The sequence below is a fragment of the Tenrec ecaudatus genome, chromosome 3 (assembly GCF_050624435.1).
Source record: "Tenrec ecaudatus isolate mTenEca1 chromosome 3, mTenEca1.hap1, whole genome shotgun sequence".
Classification (NCBI taxonomy): domain Eukaryota; kingdom Metazoa; phylum Chordata; class Mammalia; order Afrosoricida; family Tenrecidae; genus Tenrec; species Tenrec ecaudatus.
In genome coordinates, this window is record NC_134532.1 from 150,138,215 (window position 1) to 150,159,834 (window position 21,620).

At 42.7% G+C, this 21,620-nt stretch overlaps 1 protein-coding gene across 1 annotated transcript; it reads right to left on the bottom strand.

The window, feature by feature from the left end:
- Positions 1 to 1,462: 1,462 nt before the first annotated feature.
- On the bottom strand, positions 1,463 to 9,237 carry AREG (amphiregulin). The gene is made up of 5 exons (XM_075543555.1): positions 9,177 to 9,237; positions 7,760 to 8,017; positions 4,679 to 4,880; positions 3,802 to 3,957; positions 1,463 to 1,553 (listed from the first exon to the last, which is right to left on the bottom strand). The coding sequence occupies exons 1-5, from the start codon at positions 9,235 to 9,237 to the stop codon at positions 1,463 to 1,465; spliced, it is 768 nt and encodes a 255-aa protein (XP_075399670.1).
- Between the last annotated feature and the right edge of the window lie 12,383 nt (positions 9,238 to 21,620).

A 21,620-nucleotide genomic window follows, 5' to 3' on the forward strand; every position in this document is an offset into this window, starting at 1 on the left:
AAATTGTGAGGAGACTACATTCATCACAAACAACTAGACAGCAGATTGAAGGCTGGCCACAACCGCCTTTCATGTGGCTCTCCGTCGTACTGAGGAAGCTTGTGTGCTTCGGTGATGTTGGAAGCCCTGCTACTAGTGTATCAATTGCCAATGAGATCACTGAGCCTGAGCAGCTTTCCACTGAGCTTCCAGAATAAGACAGACTCAGAAGGACCCTCTGATGATCGACTTCTAAAAAGATTAGCCAGTGAAACGCTTATTACAGATAGCGGCAGGCCATTGGCTTTTAGAGCACCAGCAATGAGGCCCCCAGGTTGGAAGGAACTACACAGTGGGTACAGCAATGGGCGCAAGCACAGCGTAGTGCAAGACCGTACACTATTCTATGGTCCACACGACTGTTCAGTCTGGAGAAATTCCACAGCACCTAACTGGAAAATTGGACTTTGGAATTACCCCCACGCCCTTAACAAGCATTGAGGGCTTCTCACAGGCAGGAACTTTAGAAAAAGGACGGCTCAGGGTGTGGCATCTGCTTTCCTGGCTGCCTCAGGAAATAAGAGCTCCCCCTTCTGCCTGACTTAAGCATGTCCTGGACCTCCTGGTCTCATTATTCTGGGAGCTTCCATCCTTAGCTCTACACGCATGCATTCAAAGAAGTATCCTCTTCATATGTCTTGCATTCTAGTGACACCATCAGCACCTGCTGCTCTTGACCAAAGGCAAAGGCGTTCCCAAAAGCACGTGAAAAGATTCCACGTTCTTTTCACTAATTCCATTTTTCCATCTACTTTTTAAGAGACCAGTTATGCTTGCCACTCTTTTGCAAACCTGTTTCCCCATCTCTTTCTTCTTGGTCTCTCTGAGATTGCTGTTCTGTCTAAATGGTCACCCCGGAATGTGGCCTTCCTCCACAGCAGGGAGCGCAGCTTCCCCTGAGCATCGATTTCCCTGGAAATCTGTTCGACCTGGGCCCCTTACGGCAATTCCTACAGGATCAATTCTCTCTCATAACATTATTTCATCACAATTGCAAGATCGAACTGCACCCGTGTTCCTGAAAGCAGCCGGCGGGGTTTTCTCAGGCTTCCACTAGAAAGTCTTCTTACCCCATTGGCTCCACCCCAAGACAGTGACCTTGCTCTCTTTGGCATTCTGGGCTCTTCCATCTTATTTCCCCATCTGCTAGACTCTCAGCTCTCTAGAGTATCAGATCTGCTGCTTCCTCTTCATCTTTAAATCCCTTATATTCCTGACGGAGCGCATGGTCGATTCTTAGGATGAAGTGCTATCTCATGCCCAAAGATAAACATTTTAATGTAACCACTGTTTACAGTACAGCCTTAATTAAGAACACCTACTTTCCTCATTTTTCTGGATAATAGGTGCTATACTGTCCAAAATGATAGGATATCGTCTCAGGAGAGCTCTTTAAAAGTCTAACCTGTAATGTTATCTTCCCTTATACAATGGTATGAGCATTATTTTCTTGCCGAAGTTTCTTTCTTTCTTCTGTTTCTTCATCACAGGTACTGAAATATCGTTTTCGAATCCTTTAAAGAAAAAGTTATCACTTAGTTATAAAATATCAGCGTATTTTAGAGGTGTTTATGGCAACTTCCATATGTCTAGAGGACTTCGATTTGATCAAATACTGGGATGTAAGTTTTAAAAGGAATGGAACACATCAACATATCTTTTTCTGTAGAAATCAGCAGGGTTCCGCGCATGGATGGAGGAAGGAGCAGTATAGCTCTATCTGTATAGTTCTACCTGGTGAAAAATCCAAGCTTGCAAAAACGAACTTAGTTGGATTTTTTTTAAGAGGCTTACAAAGCAAATTGGATTTTACTGAATTCTAAAGATTATAAATGTTTCCTTCTAGTTTCACTTAGTGTTGCTTTCTATCAAAAAGCACAGTGGCTTAAAATCTTCTTGGTACTGTGCAAGCAGTTATAATTTTACTTAGTCTACATTGAATCCATCTTCTAAATACTGTATTTAAATAAAAAATACTCTATCGTTTGTTGTAATGTTTTGGGGGAAAATGCTCACTTCAACTACAACAAAAACAGCAATTATGGTTTGGATTTTAATGCATGTTAGTGTATTTCAAATACAAGGAGACATGATTTTTTAAATGCCACCATGACAAAATTGTCCCAAGCTTTGCAAAGTAATATTAAAATTTTCCACTCTAATGATTTCAACTTTAAATAGTGATAGCTGCAAAACACTTTCCCTAACTGACACTTTTCTCCCCCTCAACCCTTCTGTACTAATAACAATGGACTAACTGTGTGTACCTTTCCTAAACCCATCTGCTTACATGGCCTGAACCCATCTGCTTAGATGGCTTGAAGCACTAAAATCCTGGAATAAATTCTATAGAGCACAAGATAAATATACAGCAAACAGCAGACTTTATGTACATGATAAGAGAGTTGTATTTTTTCATATATCGTTTCATTGTTTTCTACTCTGCACACGAATAGTGAATAATACAATATGGCAGAAGATGGGTTCCTAAATGATAGGAGCGTGCACAATCCAGTTGTTGAAGTAATTTGCTAAGACCTAAAATTAGAAGAATGAGTCCAAGCTTTTCCCAAGCTGGAATAATGAATGAGTCATCACAGAACCATTCAAACCTCCCCAGCCTCCCTTCCTCAGTGACTCCTCTTTAACAGACAAGGGCATTTGACCGCCTCCTCAGTGCCAAAGAGTCTGGTGGTAGAATGTCTTGTTCCTCAAGTCAAGGAGGCGACCTGTGACATCATGAGCACAGGCACGGCACAGCTAGAGTGGAGCAGTACTGGAATTGTCCCTGTTCCCAGCACTGTGCCAGGTAAAGGAAAGGTTTGTTGGGTAGGGGTTTTTCGGTTTTGATTTTTTAATTCAGTTCCCATACTGCCTGTACTTGAAAGTAGTACACAATATAAGCTCTAAGCAAATCAGCAACATTCCATAAAACTCCTAATTTGGGGGTTTGCATTCTGATCTGAACAGGAGGTATAAATTCTCCTGGCTATTGGGGTTTTTTTCCCCTTTAGTACCAAAGCAGTTATCTCGGACAGCTTGTCATAAAGGTATACAGTGACTAGAAGATTTTAAACGTAAAGGTCTTCACAGAAGTTGCCAATACTTCCTGACATTTGGAAGTAACCATGAGTGGGAACTTAAACTGTAGGAAACAAAATGTTCATTTAACTTAAAAATAATTCTAGGGCTTCTGAAAAAGGATTTTACATATTCAATTCCAATGGTGACCAAAATATCACTATATATCTTGACTCTATTTTGTGATCTTTGTCAATGAAATGCGTATGGGAGCGGTCATCAAAAAGATTCATGTAAAATAGATTCAAATGATAATGGAAATGTTGCACAAACTGTTTTTAAACTCTCTGTCATGAATTAGAAGTCTACAAAGCCAGTCATCACTTTCACCTATAACAATTTATATACATTTTATTTCAAGTGGCCCATGTCAATCCCCTATTTCTTTCCTGTGTTTGAGGTTTCTTTCCCTTCTTTCCCGGCCTTCGGTCCTTAGGGAAAAGGTGCCCTCTTGTACTTGATTGATCATTTTAACATGAGGGTGAGTTAAGTTCTAGACCTGAAGGGTGACTAGTCATGTAATCCATGGACTTTTTGATGCCCTCTCACCTATAAACCAAAGACCAAGTGCCACCAATAGACTATTTCACCAGGAACTTGATAGCAGAGGATGATGGAAATACTGGGAAATATTAACCTGGAATTATCTCAAGAGGAATTTCAAGATACCCCCATACTTACTGGGCTGTGATTACAATGACAACAGGCGCGAGGCTCATAGCAAAGACAAAGGCAACCACTGCTGCTAAAGCGATTTTTGACAAATCGCCACCGATCACCTTTTGCGTCTTCATAGACTTTTCACCACATCGTTCACCAAAGTAATCCTGATGACAGCTGCAAAGAAGCCACATTTAAAAATGATAATCACCAAACGCCTTCCAAGTTATAAGCAGCTATCTAATTCTAATATTTTTTTAAAAGCAGAGCATGCCCTATATCTGTATTGTGAAATCCAGAGTCACAGAATGCATTATAGCCAAATATCTATTAGTGTAAGAACAAGTTGAGAGTAGTTTGGGTGTGATATTCCAGGAAGACCCACCTTGTCACTCTTCTTGCTCTTTTTCATGACCACCTGAGGAGTTCAGGGTTTTAATATGCACTTAATAAATTCCACTACCATTTAATATGCCTGCAGTGTTTCTGCTAGAACAACATGGAAGATTATATGAAAAGTACCTTAGGTCCCTTTTTAAAGAGTTTCATACACATTGAGTGTCATGCTTAGTTTGGGGTGGTATTTTGTTTTGTTTTGATTTTTTTCCTTGGGGGGGACAAGAGGGCACCATACATTGTTTTCCAGGGCCCTTGTTTTCTTGTTCACAACCTACAAGCTTAAGAATGAATGCTATACTTAAAACTGTTATGTTCCATGTAGCTATAAAGGTATATAAATCATCTTGGTCCATGAAGCCTGAAATATTTACTATCTGGTCTTCCAAAAAATTTTGCTGACTCTTGTTTTATATATTGAGAAAACAGTCATGTCTGAAGCTAATAATCTCAGACATAGTGTTAGAAGCTAAAAAGATTTCTTTAATTCAGGAAAACTTACATGCATGTTACCACTGACAGGTTCTCTATGTATATGCATTTTCCATGAATGCAGAAATTTTGGAATTCTGCATCACACGGAGTTTTCTTCTTCCTGTTCTTTTTGTTTTTTCCATTTTTGCCACCCTTTTTCTTTCTTTTTGGTTTGTTTGATGTCTTTCCACTTTCTGTTTTGTTTCTGGGGGGTTTAATTACTTGTTCCACTAAAAAAAAAGAAACAAAATAAAATTTATTAGCAACAGTCTTCATCTTGAATATCATTTTGGAAACACGGGAAAAAGAAGTCAGGGCAGTGAGATCCCATTTTGTCCCCTATTTAACACCATGCTTGCGTACACAATAAGTGGCCAAAGCACACATCAGTCTGGTGTGCCATTTAAAAGTCTGAGCCCCTGTGATTACTTTCCGAGACTAGAAGTATATTTCTGAGTGTGATTGCATTATTAGAACTACTATGATTTTTATTTTTATTAATGATAACGGGACGTATGTGTCTAAGAAAATCCTTTAAATACTTTAAACCTTTCTACAATTGTAATACACAGCAAGTTCTTGGCAATAAGCGTCAATGTGATTAACCCAAATCGCAGTTTTATAGCCATGTGATGGAGCTGAAGAGACCAGTTCAGTGAAGAGAAGTAACTTGCCCCAAGACAAGCAACTGGAAAATTGCAGGGCTGGCCTCTCGAAGCCTATTAATTCTCCGCTATGCAATGCTTTCCCTAAGCAAAGTTCCATGCCATTGATTGAAATGAGGCTTGAGGCATGTTTGTAGATTTTATTTAGCATGTCAGCCTTATCTCCGCTTTCGTAATTGGAAATGAACAAGGGTCTTTGTAGCGCTGTGGGTTAGGGAGCAGACTGCTAACTGCAAGGCTGTGGTTCAAACCCATCAGCTGCTCTGAAGAAGCAAGATGAGCCTCTCTGCTCCCTCTCTGCTCCTGTAACAGTCTGTGGTCTCCGACACCCATAACGGTTGCTATGAATTGAATTCAAATGGCAGTGGGTTTGCTTTATTTCTGACTTGAGCAGCCAGCAGAAAGGTTGGTATTTCAAATAAACCCAGGAACACCTCAGAAAAAAGATATGAATATCTACGCTTGCCCTGAAATAGTTTGTTGGCTGGCACTGGTTACCCAAAGGGGATTTGGGAAACCAGGAATTATTCTTTAGAGTGAGCCGACTTTCTCCAGCTCCCAGAGCACAATGAATTATAATGGATTGATGCCTTTTGTGAGACTCATTTCTGTGTTCAATCTATTTGGATACAGGAGTCCTCAAATACTCGTTTTTCCAGAAATTCATCTTAATTAATCCACAGTAATGATACCCAGAATCCTTTGCCTAGTATTACAATTACACAAGGTATAATTTATCCATTTACAGAAAGGGAAGAAGGACTTTGCACATTTCCTACACTAATTCCTGGATGAATTTATATGAGGAACTATTTAGCAGGCAGAGGCCAAAGAGGAGAAAAAATACCAGTGAGATCAGTCCTGACAGTCATCCAGCACCCATTAAGCAGTCAGCATTAGAAATATAATGATGAGTCAATAAAATCAAAGATAGAACCCATCAGATCAAGAAGATGACATATCAATGCTACGAAGATTTTAGCATGTTATATTAGTGTTAATAAAACTAAAATTAGGAACATGCAAGAGATGTTTATGTGGTTTTTGTACTGAAACTTTCCTGTAATGATAAAAGTGACCCACCAGCTGGACTGAATTTCTCTTAACAGAAGCACTTCAAATGAACCTCATGTGCTTTGTCAAGCAGATTAGGAATGGCAGACGTAGTCACTAGGCTATGTATTACAATGGACATCAGTCTCATGGACATTCACAGCGTGTCGAACGAGTGTGCCTGACATGTCCGCTCTATTTCATGAGACACTGCGGTGTTGCGCAGTTGCCATTTCCATCGCTGACGCTTTTTTTGGCCAGTCCACAAGTCCTTTGTGACAACGTGAAACTGTTCTAAGGGGACAGTTTATGGATATCCCTCCCACCCCTTTAAAAATAAGAGCCATGGGACTCTGCTTCACCTCCTCACAAGAACAGCACATGGAGGGACGAAATGAGGTGGAGGGCTCACCAAAGCCTTTTCCACCTGATATTTTCTCCAGCCATTGGTCCTTGGTGATTCCTATCCTCCCTCCCCCGAGGCTGGAATCCAGGCACAGGGACAGGAGTCAGAAGCTATAGGCGCTCTTAGGCCACTCAGTCCCTGCCTCCAGAGGGGATATTTCGATCTGTTGTATTTATGGCCTTTTGTACCCTCCAATTCCAAAGTCATACGATGATAATGAATAAGACTCAGTGGAATACCCAAATTTTAAGCAAATCCTCTTCCAAAGATCCATTAACAACAACTGGCGAGGAAACGTGGTCACGGTCATATGATTGACAGATGGTGCTTGTGGTTAAAGTGTGGTGTTAACCATGCAGACTGCGCTAGTCTAATCTGCTAAGGCTAATTTCTTATTATTATCATTATTTTCAACATTGCCACCTGTTTCTTAATACTCAGTAGCTAATGTTCAATTTCTCTAGGCCCATTACTTTATTTTTCCCCCCTTATTTGTTCAAAGATGAAATTATCTGGTGGCCAGGGACCTAGGACAAAAGCGAACACACAAAGTAGATAGGAGTGGCTGATGCCTATATGGCTCTAAATCCAGGTCACGTGGTAGGGCAGGAACCAAACTACCTGTCTGGAATCAAGCTAAATGTAGTTCCTAGGTTGCCTCAACTGCTTGCTAACTGTAGGACCTTGGGCAAAACACAATCTCTTTTAAACTGCAGTATTCTTACCGGTCCAATGAGGACAATCATTCCTACTCCTTAACGGAGTTGTGAAGATTAGACTCATGAACAAACATTTAGTGAACTGAGGAAATATGACATGTGTCCACGTCCAGCTCTGTCCATTCTAGTCTGCAGCTTACCCAACAGGAAATGAATGGAACAGGGACAGATAGATACAAGAAAGCCCTCTGGAAATCCTGGTGTGGCTTTTCTTCGACAGAGTTTTGACCCGTGCATACTCCTATCTGACTTCATGCCTTACTCACCTCTGATGGAATCATCCACCACGTAGCCAGGTAGTTGTGGTTCATTATCATCATACTCTTCGGAATAGTCATAGTCAGTCTCTGAGGAGGGCTCCCCACTGGCAGGCATTTCACTCACTGGGGAAATCTCGCTGCCAACGGGCGTCTCACTTCTTGAGGGCACCGTCACCTGAAAGCCACCTGTACTCCGGTCCCCAGAAAAGGGTTCCCGTAGCTCAGAGTAGGTGTCTGTGAGGTCTGATTCAGCAGCATAATGCCCTAAGGGAGGAGGAATGAGAGCGGAAGTGAGAGTGTGAAGCAGGATGCCGTTCTCACCAGCCACCGTGTGTAGGAGAAATGTTTATCTTCTGATATTGAAGTAGTTATTGCACATGGGCTGGTGTTTGGGATGGAGTCACTTAGGAAAGCCACTTAGCATTTTTTGCCAACAAGCACACACAGCTTCCAAGTACAGCGCATTTTTTATCAGGGGTTCCGTTTCCAGAGAACGTCTACATTAATTTTCACATTAAAAAATAATGCGGCCAAATAAGAAAAGTCATTAAAGGTCGCTATTTAGCAGATGATGCCTATGAACTCCTATATATTTTCTCCCTCTTCACATTCCAGACACATTTGTCTTGGCCCGATTATTGCTCTGTCCCATTTTAAAAGGCAGGTTCTGGATATATCAGATTTTCTTTACACAGCCTCCTATTTTTCAGAGATTATGTCTATGAAAAGCAAAAGGAATATAAATAGCAAATAGATAACTAGTCTCACTACTGTTTTTATAGAGAGTAGAAACTGCATAGTAGGTTACATTTGGGGCTTTATCTTTTATCAAAAGAATCCACCGGACTGCTGGAGATGCCACCTTCTAGGGTACTTTGTTGCTGGGAGACAAGGCTCCGGCAGAGCAGCTGGTGGGGTTGAAATGCCAGCCTTTCAGTTAGCAGCTCACTGTCTAAGCCACCGCGAAGCTGTCTTTTAGTGTTCAATGAATCAACCTCAAAGTGGCGCTTCTCACTTCTTTCTGTGACACCGGAGGCCGGCCACCTGCGGAAGGTGAAACTAAAGTCCCAGGCAGAGATGGAACATTTAGGCAGGCAGCCGCCCTCTGGGTCTAGCACCTGACTCCTCCACGCCCAGGGAGACCTGCGGGAATCAGTTCACCCTGATTCATAAAAGAAAAGGCTTGAATTGCAAGATCTCTAAGGTCTGGCTCCCTAGATCTGTCCTGGGACCCAACAGACACTTCCACAGACACTTCCAGGCTTCCCGAAGAGGACACCTGAGGAGCGAGGGGCTGAGAGATCATCTTGCCCAGGAAAGAGGTGGGGGCCCACAGGACTCTTTTTCCACAAGCCAAAGTGCCAAAGTCCAGCGTCAATGGCCCTGGCCAGCCCAGGACAGCTTCGGACCGGGCGGTTCTCACCTGTGCTGAAGATCAACAGCGACAGCACCAAGGGCGCCGGCGGCAGCCCCGAGCTTCTCATGGGTCCCCTGGAGCGGCTGCTTCTCAGTCCGGGGCCACGCCGACCCCCGCTAGGAGGAGGAGGAGGGAGAGGAAGGAGACCGGGCGTGTGCGGCGGGCTCCCAGGCACAGCGAGCTCGGCCGGTGGCGGGGCACCTACGCGGCGCCAGGCGAACTCCGGGTTCCCACGGGGTGCGGGCAGCGGGCGGGCGAGCCTTCATTCCCGGGCGCGCCCGCACCTGCGGCTTTATAGACGCGCGGCTCCCCCGGGGCGGGGCCGGGGGCCGGGCCTGACGTCACGCGTGGGGGGGGGGGAGGCCGGCCGCACCCCGAGAGGTGGCCTTTCCCCGCCATTCACACGGGATCCCCAGTTCCGCAAATCGCGTGCGGATCGCCGCTGGCAGGAAATGGAAATGTCACCACAGTGCTGACCCGCCACTCCCCCATCCACAAGAAGCCTGTATCTGACTGTCAAAAGTCCCCTTCTCTAATCATAGGTCCTCAACCTGGGGGATTGAAGGACCCTTTCACAGGGGTCGCCCGATTCATAACCGGAGCAAAATGACAGTGAAGAAGCAGCCATGAAAATAACATTAAGGTTGGGGGTCACCACCACAGGAGGAAATGTATGAAAGGGTCGCTGCCTGAGGGAGATTGAGAACCACTGCGCCTGAGGACCCTCTGCTCTTTTTTTAAAAAATATTTTTTATTGGGGATAATAAGGCTCTTATCACAATCTGTACATACATCAATTGAGCAAAGCACCCTTACACATTCGTTGCACTCGTCATTCTCATAATTCACCTTCCACTTGGGTTCCTGGAATCAGCTCGGTTTCCCTTTCCCCCCCTATCCTCCTCCCTCCCAGATCCCACCCCTGGTCCCTTGATAGTCTATAAATAATTATTATATCTTATCTTACACTCCCCGGCGTCTCCCCTCACCCGCCTCCCCATTGCCCATCTCCCAGAGAGGAGGTTACACATAGATCTCGGATCGATCGGTTCTCCCTTTCTACATGCCCTTCCCTCCTGGTGTCGCCACTCCCACCGCTGGTGTTGAGGGGTTCGTCTGTCCTAGATTCCCTGTGCCTCCAGATCCCCACTGCACCGCTGTACATCCTCTGGTATAACCAGGTCCGCAAGGCAAGGTAGAATTGGGGTCATGATGATTGGGAAGAGAGGAAGCATTCAGGAACTAGAGGAAGGTTTTGAGTTTCATTGTTGCTACACTGAACCCTGAGTGGCCCATCTCTTCCTCACTACCCCTCTGGAAGGGGTGTCCAGCTGTCTACAGGTGGGCATTGGGTCCCCATCATGCACTCCCCCTCTTTCACGGTGATGTGATTCTCACCACCACCCTACCTTTGTTGTTGGAGACCTGGTCTCCTCTGTCCTTCACGGTCACCTATGTTGGTGTGCTGCTTCCGTGTGGGCTCGGTTGCTTCTGGGCTAGATGGCCGCTTGTTTGCTTTCAAGCCTTTAAGTCCCCAGACCTATATCTCTCAGTAGCCGGGTACCATCAGCCTTCTTCACCACACTTGCTTATGCACACTTTTGTCTTCAGCCATTATGTGAGGAAGGTGATCACACAATGATTGTTTTTGTTCCTTTGTATCTGCTACATGGTCCATTCAACACCTTGTATTCTCTTAGGCCGTGTGCTTCTTCTCTGTGGGCTTTGTTGCTTCTGAGCTAGATGGCCGCTTATTTGCCTTCAAGCCTTTAAGACCCCAGATGCTATATCTTTTGATAGCCGGGCACCATCAGCTTTCTTCACCACATTTGCTTACACACACGTCTGTCTTCAGTGATCATGTCAGGAGGATGGGTATCCTGCAATGGCTGTTTAGCAGGGCGAGGTGCTATTGTATTGGGGGATTATGCATGAGGAGGCCCAATGTCCATCTGCTACCCTACAACTGAACCTATAAATATATGCATATAAATCTATTGCCCCCATAATCATAAATATATTTACATATGTACATGTCTGTATTTAGGCTTCTCTGTATGCACTTTGCCTCCTACTCCTTTCCTCTATTTCCTTTCGCTTTCCTCCTGGCCCAACACAGGGACAAGGGAACAGTGAGTGGTTCAAAACCAGAGGAGGGAGGGGAGGGGTGGACTGGAAGGGAGTGACCAAGAGCAAGGTAACTGAGAGGAACTACTGAATCCAGAATGAAGACCCTCTGCTCTTAAAATGGCAAAGGTCAGCGACTAAGAGGAACAGGGTCCCTACTGAGATGTAAGGGAGTTTAAGACGAAGGCGCCATCTTTAGTCTTTAACACAGGCAAGTGCATCAGAGGACCAGGGAAGCCTCTGATGGAGACAAGGCTTCCTTTGGGATAGGCCTGTATCTCCATCAGGGTGCCTTCCCCAGAAGTTCAAACCATCTCACTTTCCCATTTCTTGGTTGGTGTGGGGACCGCATCAAGATAATGAATATTCACTGGCCATGGACTCTTTATGCGCTAAAAATTTCAACCTGCTCCACTTCAAGCAATAGCCCTGCTCAATCTCGGGGGTGGGGGTGAGGGGGGCGAGGGGGGTGAGGGGGGTGTGTTGTTGGTGTCCAAAGCGCTCTGTTGAAACCCACCCAGGCTCTCAGTGGGAGAAAGATGTGACAGCTTGGTTGTTTCCTTAAAGGTTTGCCATGGTACACAGCTGGAAAGGGCAGAGAACCCAAACCCACTGCCATGGAGTCCACAGGGGCTCTCCCAGAACAAGTGGGTTTGAAACAACGGAATCCCCGAACCCACAGTGTCAAGTTCAAGTTACCCCCAAACTTGCCCTGTTAACACTGATAAAAAGAATTCAGGAATAAACTGACATTTGCAAAGAGGACCCCTGGGTAGATCAATGGTTTTACCTAAGGAACCAAAGACAAAAATTCACTGTGATGGAGGCTTTGCAAATATTTAGGAAAACTGCCTCATTTTCCTTTCTTCTGAGCAGTCACTAGTGGGTGTGAACTACCGCCAACACTGCCTTTAGCAGTTCATTGCTTACTTGACAGTGCCACGAGGACTTATTTAACCTTGACAAAACCAGACATTAACAACCATAGATCCATTACAGCGACAGGGCAGGACAGGGGTAGAACTGCCTGGGTTTCCAAGACGCTGAGCCCTGTCATTCTCATGAGTAGCAGCTGGTGGTTTTGAACAGCTGACCTTGTGATTAACATCACTACTGCACAACCAAGGCTCATCAAATTAAGCAGCTTTCTTTCATTTGTCTACTTGTCATCATTACAAACCCCACTGGGTTGCAATGAACCCTAAACACCGGTCTTTGTGTTTGAGGCTTTGAGAGACCCACTGTCCAATCCTCTCACATACCACTCAAATACTAATATGCTACCATGAAGGAGTCCCATGTTCAGGTTAACAGCATAGTGGCATAGTGGCATCGCATTTGGCTGTGATGTCCAAGATCAACAGTTCAAAACCACCACCTGCTCCTGATGAAAAAGAATTATTCTCAAAAACCCCTGTTCTACAGCGTTGTTATGAGTCAGAATCAACTCAACGGCAATAAGGTGGGTTTTTTATTTCCTTTGTTTTGTTTCGGATGTAGTAACTCCAGAACTGGGTTTTTACTTGACATAAAAAAGAAGGGGAAAATACTGTTCTCTCTCTTCCTTGGTGGCTTCAGCAAAACTACCTTTCACAGAAAGTTGGTCACAGCGCATCTGTCCTATTTCTGGAAAACTTTTGTAAGGCAAATTATTTTTTTAATAGCACAGCACAGTGATTAGGCTAAATCATAACATGCATTTACTAAGATGGGATAAACAGACATGAATCCCTCCTTCTCTCCTGCTTACATTTGTTAAAAGTGCATTTTTATAACCCACTTGTTTTGCTACACATACACATACACACACGCCCCCAAGGAACAAGAGTTGGGCCTATATGAGAGTGAGCCAAAAGTTTTGCTATTTGGGTTCCATTTCATGTGAAGGTTTATTCCAAACCAAGAGAGTTTAAACATGTCTCTGCCATCAGTGGATCGCAGCCACAGGCCAATTTTCCCAGCTACACAGGGGCTTCAAAAAGTTCTTGGGAAATTATATTGTTCATTAATCCTATTTTCCTTAAACTTTTGAAGCTCCCTTGTGCACTTGTCTTAGTCTCCTTAAGGTAACGCAACAAAACCAAACCAAAAATATGTCCAACTAGGGACATCCCATGGAATCACCTGGGCCAGATAACTCCAATGCAGAAACGTCACCTGAGAATGTGATGGTAACTGCTTTTTCGGTGAAAATCCAAAGGAATCACCTATATCGATTTTATCGAAGTGTGTGAGACAATCCAGGGGCTTATTAGGAAGAAGTTTTCAGGAAAGTGAAACTAAATTTATGAGAAAACGATTAGGAAAGTTGCACCAGAGATTCTTTTGTGTTGTGTTGTCTTGTTTGCTATCAGGACAAGGACCCTGCTAGGCCTCTCCTATGTACACTTTGTTGGTGCGCCTTACTCATTTACCCTGCTTCCCTGATCTGGCCTCTTCAGACTTGGTTTTGTTCCTCAAATTTAATAAAAATGTAAAAGGAACACAACTTGAGTCTTAATATGCTAAATGTATTTTGACATGAATTAAATGGAAAAGCATAGAAGTCTTCATTGAAGGGTTAGGGAGGTGGAAGCAGGCCTATTGGTGTGGAAGTATATCAATGTAGATATCAAGAAACAATAACTTGTCGTTTAAAAATTTTGTTTGAAAAATATTTCTGTGTTTTTAATTGCCATATTTTTAAACTTGCCCCTATATGACTATGACCAGGTATCTATTCTCCAAGAACTCACAGTCACTGTGTGGTATGGGGCAGATACACAGACAAGTAGTTCTCAAACTTCAGAGGCTAAGAATGGTTCACAAGGCCAAGGGGATAGAAGGAAACGAAAACCTAAACCCATTGCTAAGGAGTCGAATGTGACTCAGAGCAAGCCGACAGAAGATGCCTGAGCTGAGAAATCTTAGGAGCACAAAGCCTCATCTTTCTTCCAGTGAGTGGATGGTGGGTTGGAACTGCTGATCTTGTGATTAGCAGCTCCACGCATAACCAAGACATGGTTTAATATTGCCTTTGAGTGTCTTGGAAGGCTTTGTGGAAGGAGGGAAAGGCCCCTCAGGGGCCCCTTGACAGTGGATGGAAATGAAGTTTGGACAGATGACACTGCACATTCCCAGGTGCTGTAGAGGCCTGAATCCTCTCTCTCTCTCTCTCTCTCTCTCTCTCTCTCTCTCTCTCTCTCTCTCTCTCTCTCTCTCTTTCTCTCTCTCTTTCTGATGAGACAGCTGTGATTCAAAGAGATTCAGAGACCTGCAAGCAAATTTCAACATGTGAAGGTGCAGGATTTTATGTAACACTCAGGCAGGGCTGCACCTTCCTGCTTCCATCATTTCTGTATTTTAGCTCTGTTCTTCCATTACTTCTCGCTTCTTTATTCTTTTTGAGATGAATACAAGTGGTCATATCTGTCATCAAAAAATGTTTCCCTTTTTATTGGAAGTAAAACTGAGATTGTTACAATGGCAACTGTTCAGGTTTCTTTCTTTTTCTTCAATTGGAAATTTAGAGGACGTCAATTATGGGGATGTGGTGCATATCTTGATACTTACTTTGAGCATTAGATTCAAACCAACTTGTATTTTCATATACAAATTCCATCACATCTGTTACTTAATATTCAGAAGACTTAGACCCTCGTGTGAAAAATAAGATGCTTCTCTGATGTTAACTTAAGTAACCAAACCTGCCACAAAGTCGATTCCCACTGATGATGATCCATCTGGGCATTCTGAGACAAAAGAGCACCAGCCTCATCTTTCTCCCAGAGTAGCAGAAAGTTTGGACCACCAACCTGCTGATATGCAGGGCAACACCTAGTCTATTAACACTACTCAACAAAAGAACAGCCAAACTCACTGCCTGGAATCCATTCTGATTCATAACGACCCTGTAGTGCAGGGAAGAAGTACTCCGGTTAGTTTCTGAGATGGTTACTCTTTACCAAAATCAAAAGCTTCATCTTTGTCCAGAAAAATGGCTGGTGGTTTCAAACTGCTGACCTTGTGGTTAGCAGCCCACTGCCTTACCCCTACACTGGACCGACAGTTGGGTTCCTTTTTCTGATGCGAGGGAGATCAAATGAGATAAGAGGCATAAAAAACAGTAAACAATAGCACCATTCCTAGAAAATACTCAGTAAATTCAACCAATTATTATTAATTTTAACTTTATGATAGTTACACTACATTAAAAACATTGGAGGAAAAAAGCAGCTCTCATAAATAGATGTTCTCACAGAAATAGAAGTAAATCTCTTCAATATTTTCAGTCCATGAACTTTGTACGTACGTCCAATTAAGGCATTTTATGGTGCATCATAGGGTGACACCGGTGTCATTAAAATCACATCGCATTGCAGCGCGCTTGCTGTGTCATGGCATTCCAGTAGGAAACCAGCCCTACGTACACTCTGGTGCTAAGCTGAGACAAGGAGGGACATTTTCAAGAGATTCCAGTACAGTAGCTTCTCGTATTTGTCCCTATAAATTGAGGATGTCCTTATCTACCTATAAAGTTAGGGCATCCGTAGGGCAAATGTTCCTAACCCACCATGCATCCTGGTGTCTGCCCCATGGATCCTGATAATAGTTTATAAATATAGTGAAAATAATCTCATTTTGTTTCTGCTAAAATGTATGTGATAGAATCCAAGGTGAGGCTAAGTAATTGTTAAAAATGTTGATCTTGAGTTTTTACAAATAGTATCAGGGTCTGAGTGAGAATTATGCCACAGACATTTTCATGAATTAACACACAAACCCCAAACCAGAATTATTAAATCTCAATTAACTAATATTTGCCACCTTATGAATAAATGCATTAGCATCATTCTAATGTTTATAGCTCTCTACTTTCACCTTGGAATTTATCTGTGCTCTATAAACTTCTAGTTCCTTCACAAAGAGACCCTTAGGTGAACTTGGTCGTTGACTGTGGTCTGTGATGTCAAACCAAGTAATTTGGTCAAATCAGTGAAAGAATCACAGAAAGAGAAACTAAGTCTATTGGGGAGAGGGGAGACACTGAAGGGATGCACATTTCAAATCTTGATATCAACACTGTAAATAATAAAAAAATAAGATAACTTTACAGTCTATTAGAGTCAAATTATTTTTCCTGTACTGTATGACATCCTGGCCTCTGCAGAACAATGACTAGTAGATGAGGCTGGACACAATTGATGATTTATTTCAATAGGAACTGAGAAAATGTAATATTGTTGTTGTTGTTAAGTACCATCCAGTTGCTTTCAACTCATAGCAACCCTAGATACATACGATAGACCAAAACACTGCCTGCTCCTGCACCTTCGTCACAATCATTGTTGCAGCCACTGTGTCAATTAATCTCATTAAAGCTCCCCCTCTTTACCAAGCATGATGTCCTTTTCCAGAGTCTGGTATCTCCCGACAGCACGTACCATGAATGTACATGGGATGCAACTTCACCCTCCGCAGCATTGACTGTGCTTTACTCAGGACAGATGTTATTTTTCATCTGGTATCCAATGCATAGGCAATATTCTTTGTCAACACCATCAACCCAGGCTTCAATTCTTCTTTATCCCTTCCTTTTCATTATCCAGCTTGCACATGCAGATGAAGCCATTGATAATACCAAGATCGAGTCATGCACACCTACGTCTTCAACGTGGCATCTTTGATTTTTTTTTAGCCCTTTTAGCAGTCTGATTAATGTGGAAGTGCTGAGGGGGTGGCGAGAGGCGAAGAGAGAAGGAAGGAGGGATGCTGGACAAATGTGGGTCTGGAACTGGATCGCCAACGTAGGACTGATCGCAGGGCATTCGGAGACACTGCGTGTTGTTGCAAGGTGCTGTTGAGTCACTTCTGACTCATCTCTCCCCTGCAGACACCAGAACAAAACACTGCCTGGTCCTATGGCATCCTCAAAATTGTTCTTATGTTTGAACCCATTGTTGCAGCCACTGTGTCACTCCATGTCATCGAGCGCCTTCCTCTTTCTCACGCCCGCCTCTTCCCCCTACGCACTTGATTCAACACGCTGTCCTTCTTAAGGCACTGGTCTCTCCTGACAGCGCATCCAAGTACATGACATGAAGTCTTGACATCTTTAACTTTAGGTAGCACTCTGGCTATACTTCTTCCCAGACAGACCTAGCTGGCCGTTCGGAAGTGCATGGTACTTTCATTATTCTTTATCAACACCATAGTTAAGACATTCGTTGAATTTTCTTTAAGTATGAAGAAAATATCTGATGTCCAACTTTCTCGTGCACATGAGGTGATTGGAAACACCATGGCTTGGGTCAAATGGGCCATAGCCCTCAAAGTGGCAGGCTTGCTTCGCAACGCTCTAAAAAGGTCTTATGCAGCAGATTTACTTAATAGAACTTGTCTTTTGGTTTCTTGACTGCTGCGTCTATAAAAATTGGTTGTGGACCACAAAATCCTTGACAGCTTCAATCTTTTCTCCATTTATCATGGTTTTGCCGATCGATCCAGTTGTGAGGATACTGGTTTTCTTCAGGTTGAGTTGTAATCCACACTGAAGGCTAGAGAGTCCTAGATCTTCATCAGCAAGTGCTTCAAATCCCCCTCACTTTCAGCAAGAAGGTGCATATCAAGTTTATTTATAAACTTTTGTCCAATTCTGAAGCCACATTATTCTTGATCTAATTCCACTTCTTGGATGATTTTCTCAGCATCAGATTTAATAAGTATAATGTGAGGATACGACTCTGGAGCACATTTTTTCCTGATTTTAAAACATGCAGTATTTCCTTGTTGCTTCCACAACTGCCTCCTGATGCATGCGCAGATTCTTTACGAGCACTGTGAAGTGTTCTGGAATGCTCATTCTTCTCAATATTATCCATAGTTTGTTATAATCCATATAGTCAAATGCCTTTAATAGTCAATGAAACACAAGTAAACAGTTTGGTAATCTCTGCTTGCAACCAAGATTCATCTGACATCAGCATTGATATCCCTTGTTTCATGTCTTCTTCTGAATCTGGTCTGAATGCCTGGAAGCTCCCTGTCAATGTACTGCTGCATCGTTGTTGAAGGATCTTCAGCAAACTTTTACTTGCTTGTGATGTCAGTGCTATTGTTCTATCCTTTGAGCTTTTTGTTGAGTCACCTTTCTGTGGAATGGGTACAAATACGGAACTCTTCCAATCAGTTGGCCAAGTAACTGTTTTCCAAGTTTCTTGGCATAGACAAGTGAGTATCTTCATTGCCCCATCAACTTGTGCAAACATTTCAATTGATATTCCATCACTTCCTGGAGCCTTGTTTTTGGCTAATGCTTTCAGTCAGCTGTAGTTCTTCCTACAGGACCATTGGTTCTTACCCGCATGCTACCTCCTGGAACAGTGGAATGTGGACTAGTTCATTTGGACACAGTGGCTCTTTGAATCCTTTCGATCTTCTTTGGATACTTTCTGCATCATTCAATTTTTTATAGAATCTTTCAATATTTCAACTCAAGGCTGGACTTTTATTTGAATTCTTTGCATTTCAAATATGTTGGCAATGTTCTTCTCTTTTAGGTCTCTCACTCTAGATCTTCGCAATTTTGTTGTAACACGTGTAGAGCGGCCCTTGGAAGTTTTCTGTTCAGCTCTTTTACTTCAGATGTGAAGAAAATAAAAGGTCGCTACAAAGACAAGAACAAAAACCAGATCAAAATGTGTGTCAGCAGAGACTCTGAATTGCCTTGGGTGGTGACAATTGTGAATGCGTTCAGCTGTTAACTTGACGGGTTGGAAGCCCCAGTGCACCAGAAGAAAGAGTTTTACTATTAAAAAAATCACCTCCTACACATAAAACTGCGTGCAGTAGTCCACTGACAGGGAAGTGCCCGAAGTTCAAGCCACATTCAGAAGAGGCTGTGGGACAGGATATGTCATTGCTGATGCCAGGTGAATCATAACTGCAAGCAGAGAATACCAGAAACAAGTTTATTTGTGTTTTGCTGACTATTCAAATGCATTCAACTCTGTGGACTTTAATAGACTGTAGATCAACTTGAGAAAAATGGGACTTCAAGGACACTGCATTTTGCTCATGAGGAAACTTGTACATGGATCATCTTGTGTAAACAGAACAAAGGAATATTAAGTGGTTTAAAATCGGGAAAATTATGCCTCAGGGTTGTATCTTCTCGCCATATTTATTAAATCTGATGCTGAGCAATGCATCAGAGGACCTCAAGTATATGAAGAAGAGTACAGCATCAGGATTGGAGGAAGATTTATTAACAACCTGAGATCTGCAGATGACACAGCCTTGCTTGCTGAAAGTGGGAGGACTTGAGGTTCTGGCTGATGAAGATCAAAGATTGCAGCCTTCAGTATGGATGACACCTCAAGAAGACCAAAATCCTCATGACTGAACCAATAGGTAATATCATATGTCTTTTGTTATTTAAAATCTGAACATTAAGAAATAACATCTGCAACATTGTTATAATAGAGAATCAAGACAAAGCAAAGCTTCCAAGCATTTCAGTCTATGTCAAAGTATCTCTCTGTATAGTTCCCTAAACTTCCTGTGTTCTTTATTCAGATAACTGTTATTTCTTTTTTATTATTAAATACTTTTACTGGGGGCTCTTACATCTCTTATCACAATCCATACATTCATTTTTTGTGTCAAGTACATTTGTACATACACTGCCATCATCGTTTTCAAAGCATTTTCTTTCTACTTGAGGCCTTGATATCAGCTCCTCATTTTCTTCCTTCTTCCCTTGCCCTCCCTCATGAACCCTTGATAAGTTACAGATTATTATTTTTATCTTTTCTATTGTCCTCTGTCGTCCTTCACCCACTTTTCTGTTGTTTGCCCCTCTGGGAGGGGGGTTATATGTTGATCCTTGTGATTCGTTTCCCCTTTCTCCCCCACCTTCCCTTTATACCATGGGTCATGTGTCACGACCCCCTGTGACAGCTAAAGAGAACCCTGGTGGCACACTGGATTGCGCATTAGGCTGCTAACCACAAGGTCAGCCGTTCAAAACCACTACAGCGCCTCAAGAGGGATATGAGGCTTTCCATAAAGAATTACAGCCTTGGAAACCCACGGGGTCAGTTTTACTCTGTCATAATGGCTCCCTTTGAGATCTAACTCAATGGCAGTGAGTTTTGTGATGGTTAAGAATTTGTGCCAAATTGACTTCATGATTCTCAGCGATTTGGCAGGTAACATATAGTAGTCCTCCATAATGTTTCCTAAAAAAAAAAATGACCTATTTCCAATATATAAGGACAGGATGTTGGGGGAAAGCTTGCTTGCTTTTTGCCGGTTCTGTGTTCTGCATCTGGCTAGTTAACCTCTGGTTCTTTGAACTTGAGCTAGCAGCCTGCTCTATGCCCTGCTGACCCTGGCAGTTAACTGCCTACCATCTTACCTGCAACCATAGATCCATTTGCCTCTGCAGCTAGAAGGGTGTCATCTGGCCTCCTAATAGTGGTTTCATCAGTAGCTATAGCTACTTGTGTCAAGAGAAGCCGCACTCTGATATCTGACCCACGGTCTTGGAACTTAACCACCTTTGTGAGTGATTTCTGTGGTGTAAATGTAAATGCGATTATACAGACAGAAATATAACTACAAAGATAAATATCACTGGTTTTGCTTCTCTGCAGAACCCAGCCTTTGATCCGCCACTCTTTTTCTTTCTTTGGAAGGGAGAGGAGCAACTTTGGGCAAAAGAAAGAGTATTTTCAAAGGATTGGATCTAAGAGAGTCATAGGCAAGTAGACCATCAGCAACAAGTGGGTGCTCTATGAAACTCATAGAATGTCATGATATGTGTCAAAATGTAATTGATGGCAATGAGATTTGAGTGGCACTGTCTCCTTAAATCATGCTTAAAGCAAATCATGTTAGTTCTCAGAGTTCTTATGCACCTGAACATTTATTTTCACATGTCTTTGCTTCATGCATGGCATCCTAATGTGCAGTGGTAGACACCGTCATGAGAAGTTCAGCATCAATCTGACTCTTCTAGCTTAAGGACATGATTACCTTATCCCTTTAATACCTCAAGGTCATTTTCTTAAGATATAAAGATAATGAAGTTGGGGTTTATTTTAAGAACAAATAGAAGAGCTGTACTTTATTCTAATGTGCACTATCAATACTTTCAGATAGAAGCAGACTTTTAAGTAGTTCCATTGTAAAAATTTTTCAATAATATTCAATTAAAATGAATAAAAACCTAATAATGAAAATAGTGACATGCAGAATTGCAGAACTATGAATTCATGACACATCTTTAGGTTGGAACTGTATTCAGATGCATATTTTCCATTTTGCTATAAAATATTC

Coding starts and splice junctions, on each gene's coding strand:
- AREG (XM_075543555.1), bottom strand. CDS start 9,237: ATGAGAAGCTCGGGGCTGCCGCCGGCGCCCTTGGTGCTGTCGCTGTTG. Junction 8,018..9,176: donor GCTGTTGATCTTCAGCACAG/GTGAGAACCGCC, acceptor CTCCTCCCTTAG/GGCATTATGCTGCTGAATCA. Junction 1,554..3,801: donor GTCATTGTAATCACAGCCCA/GTAAGTATGGGG, acceptor TTTTCTTTAAAG/GATTCGAAAACGATATTTCA.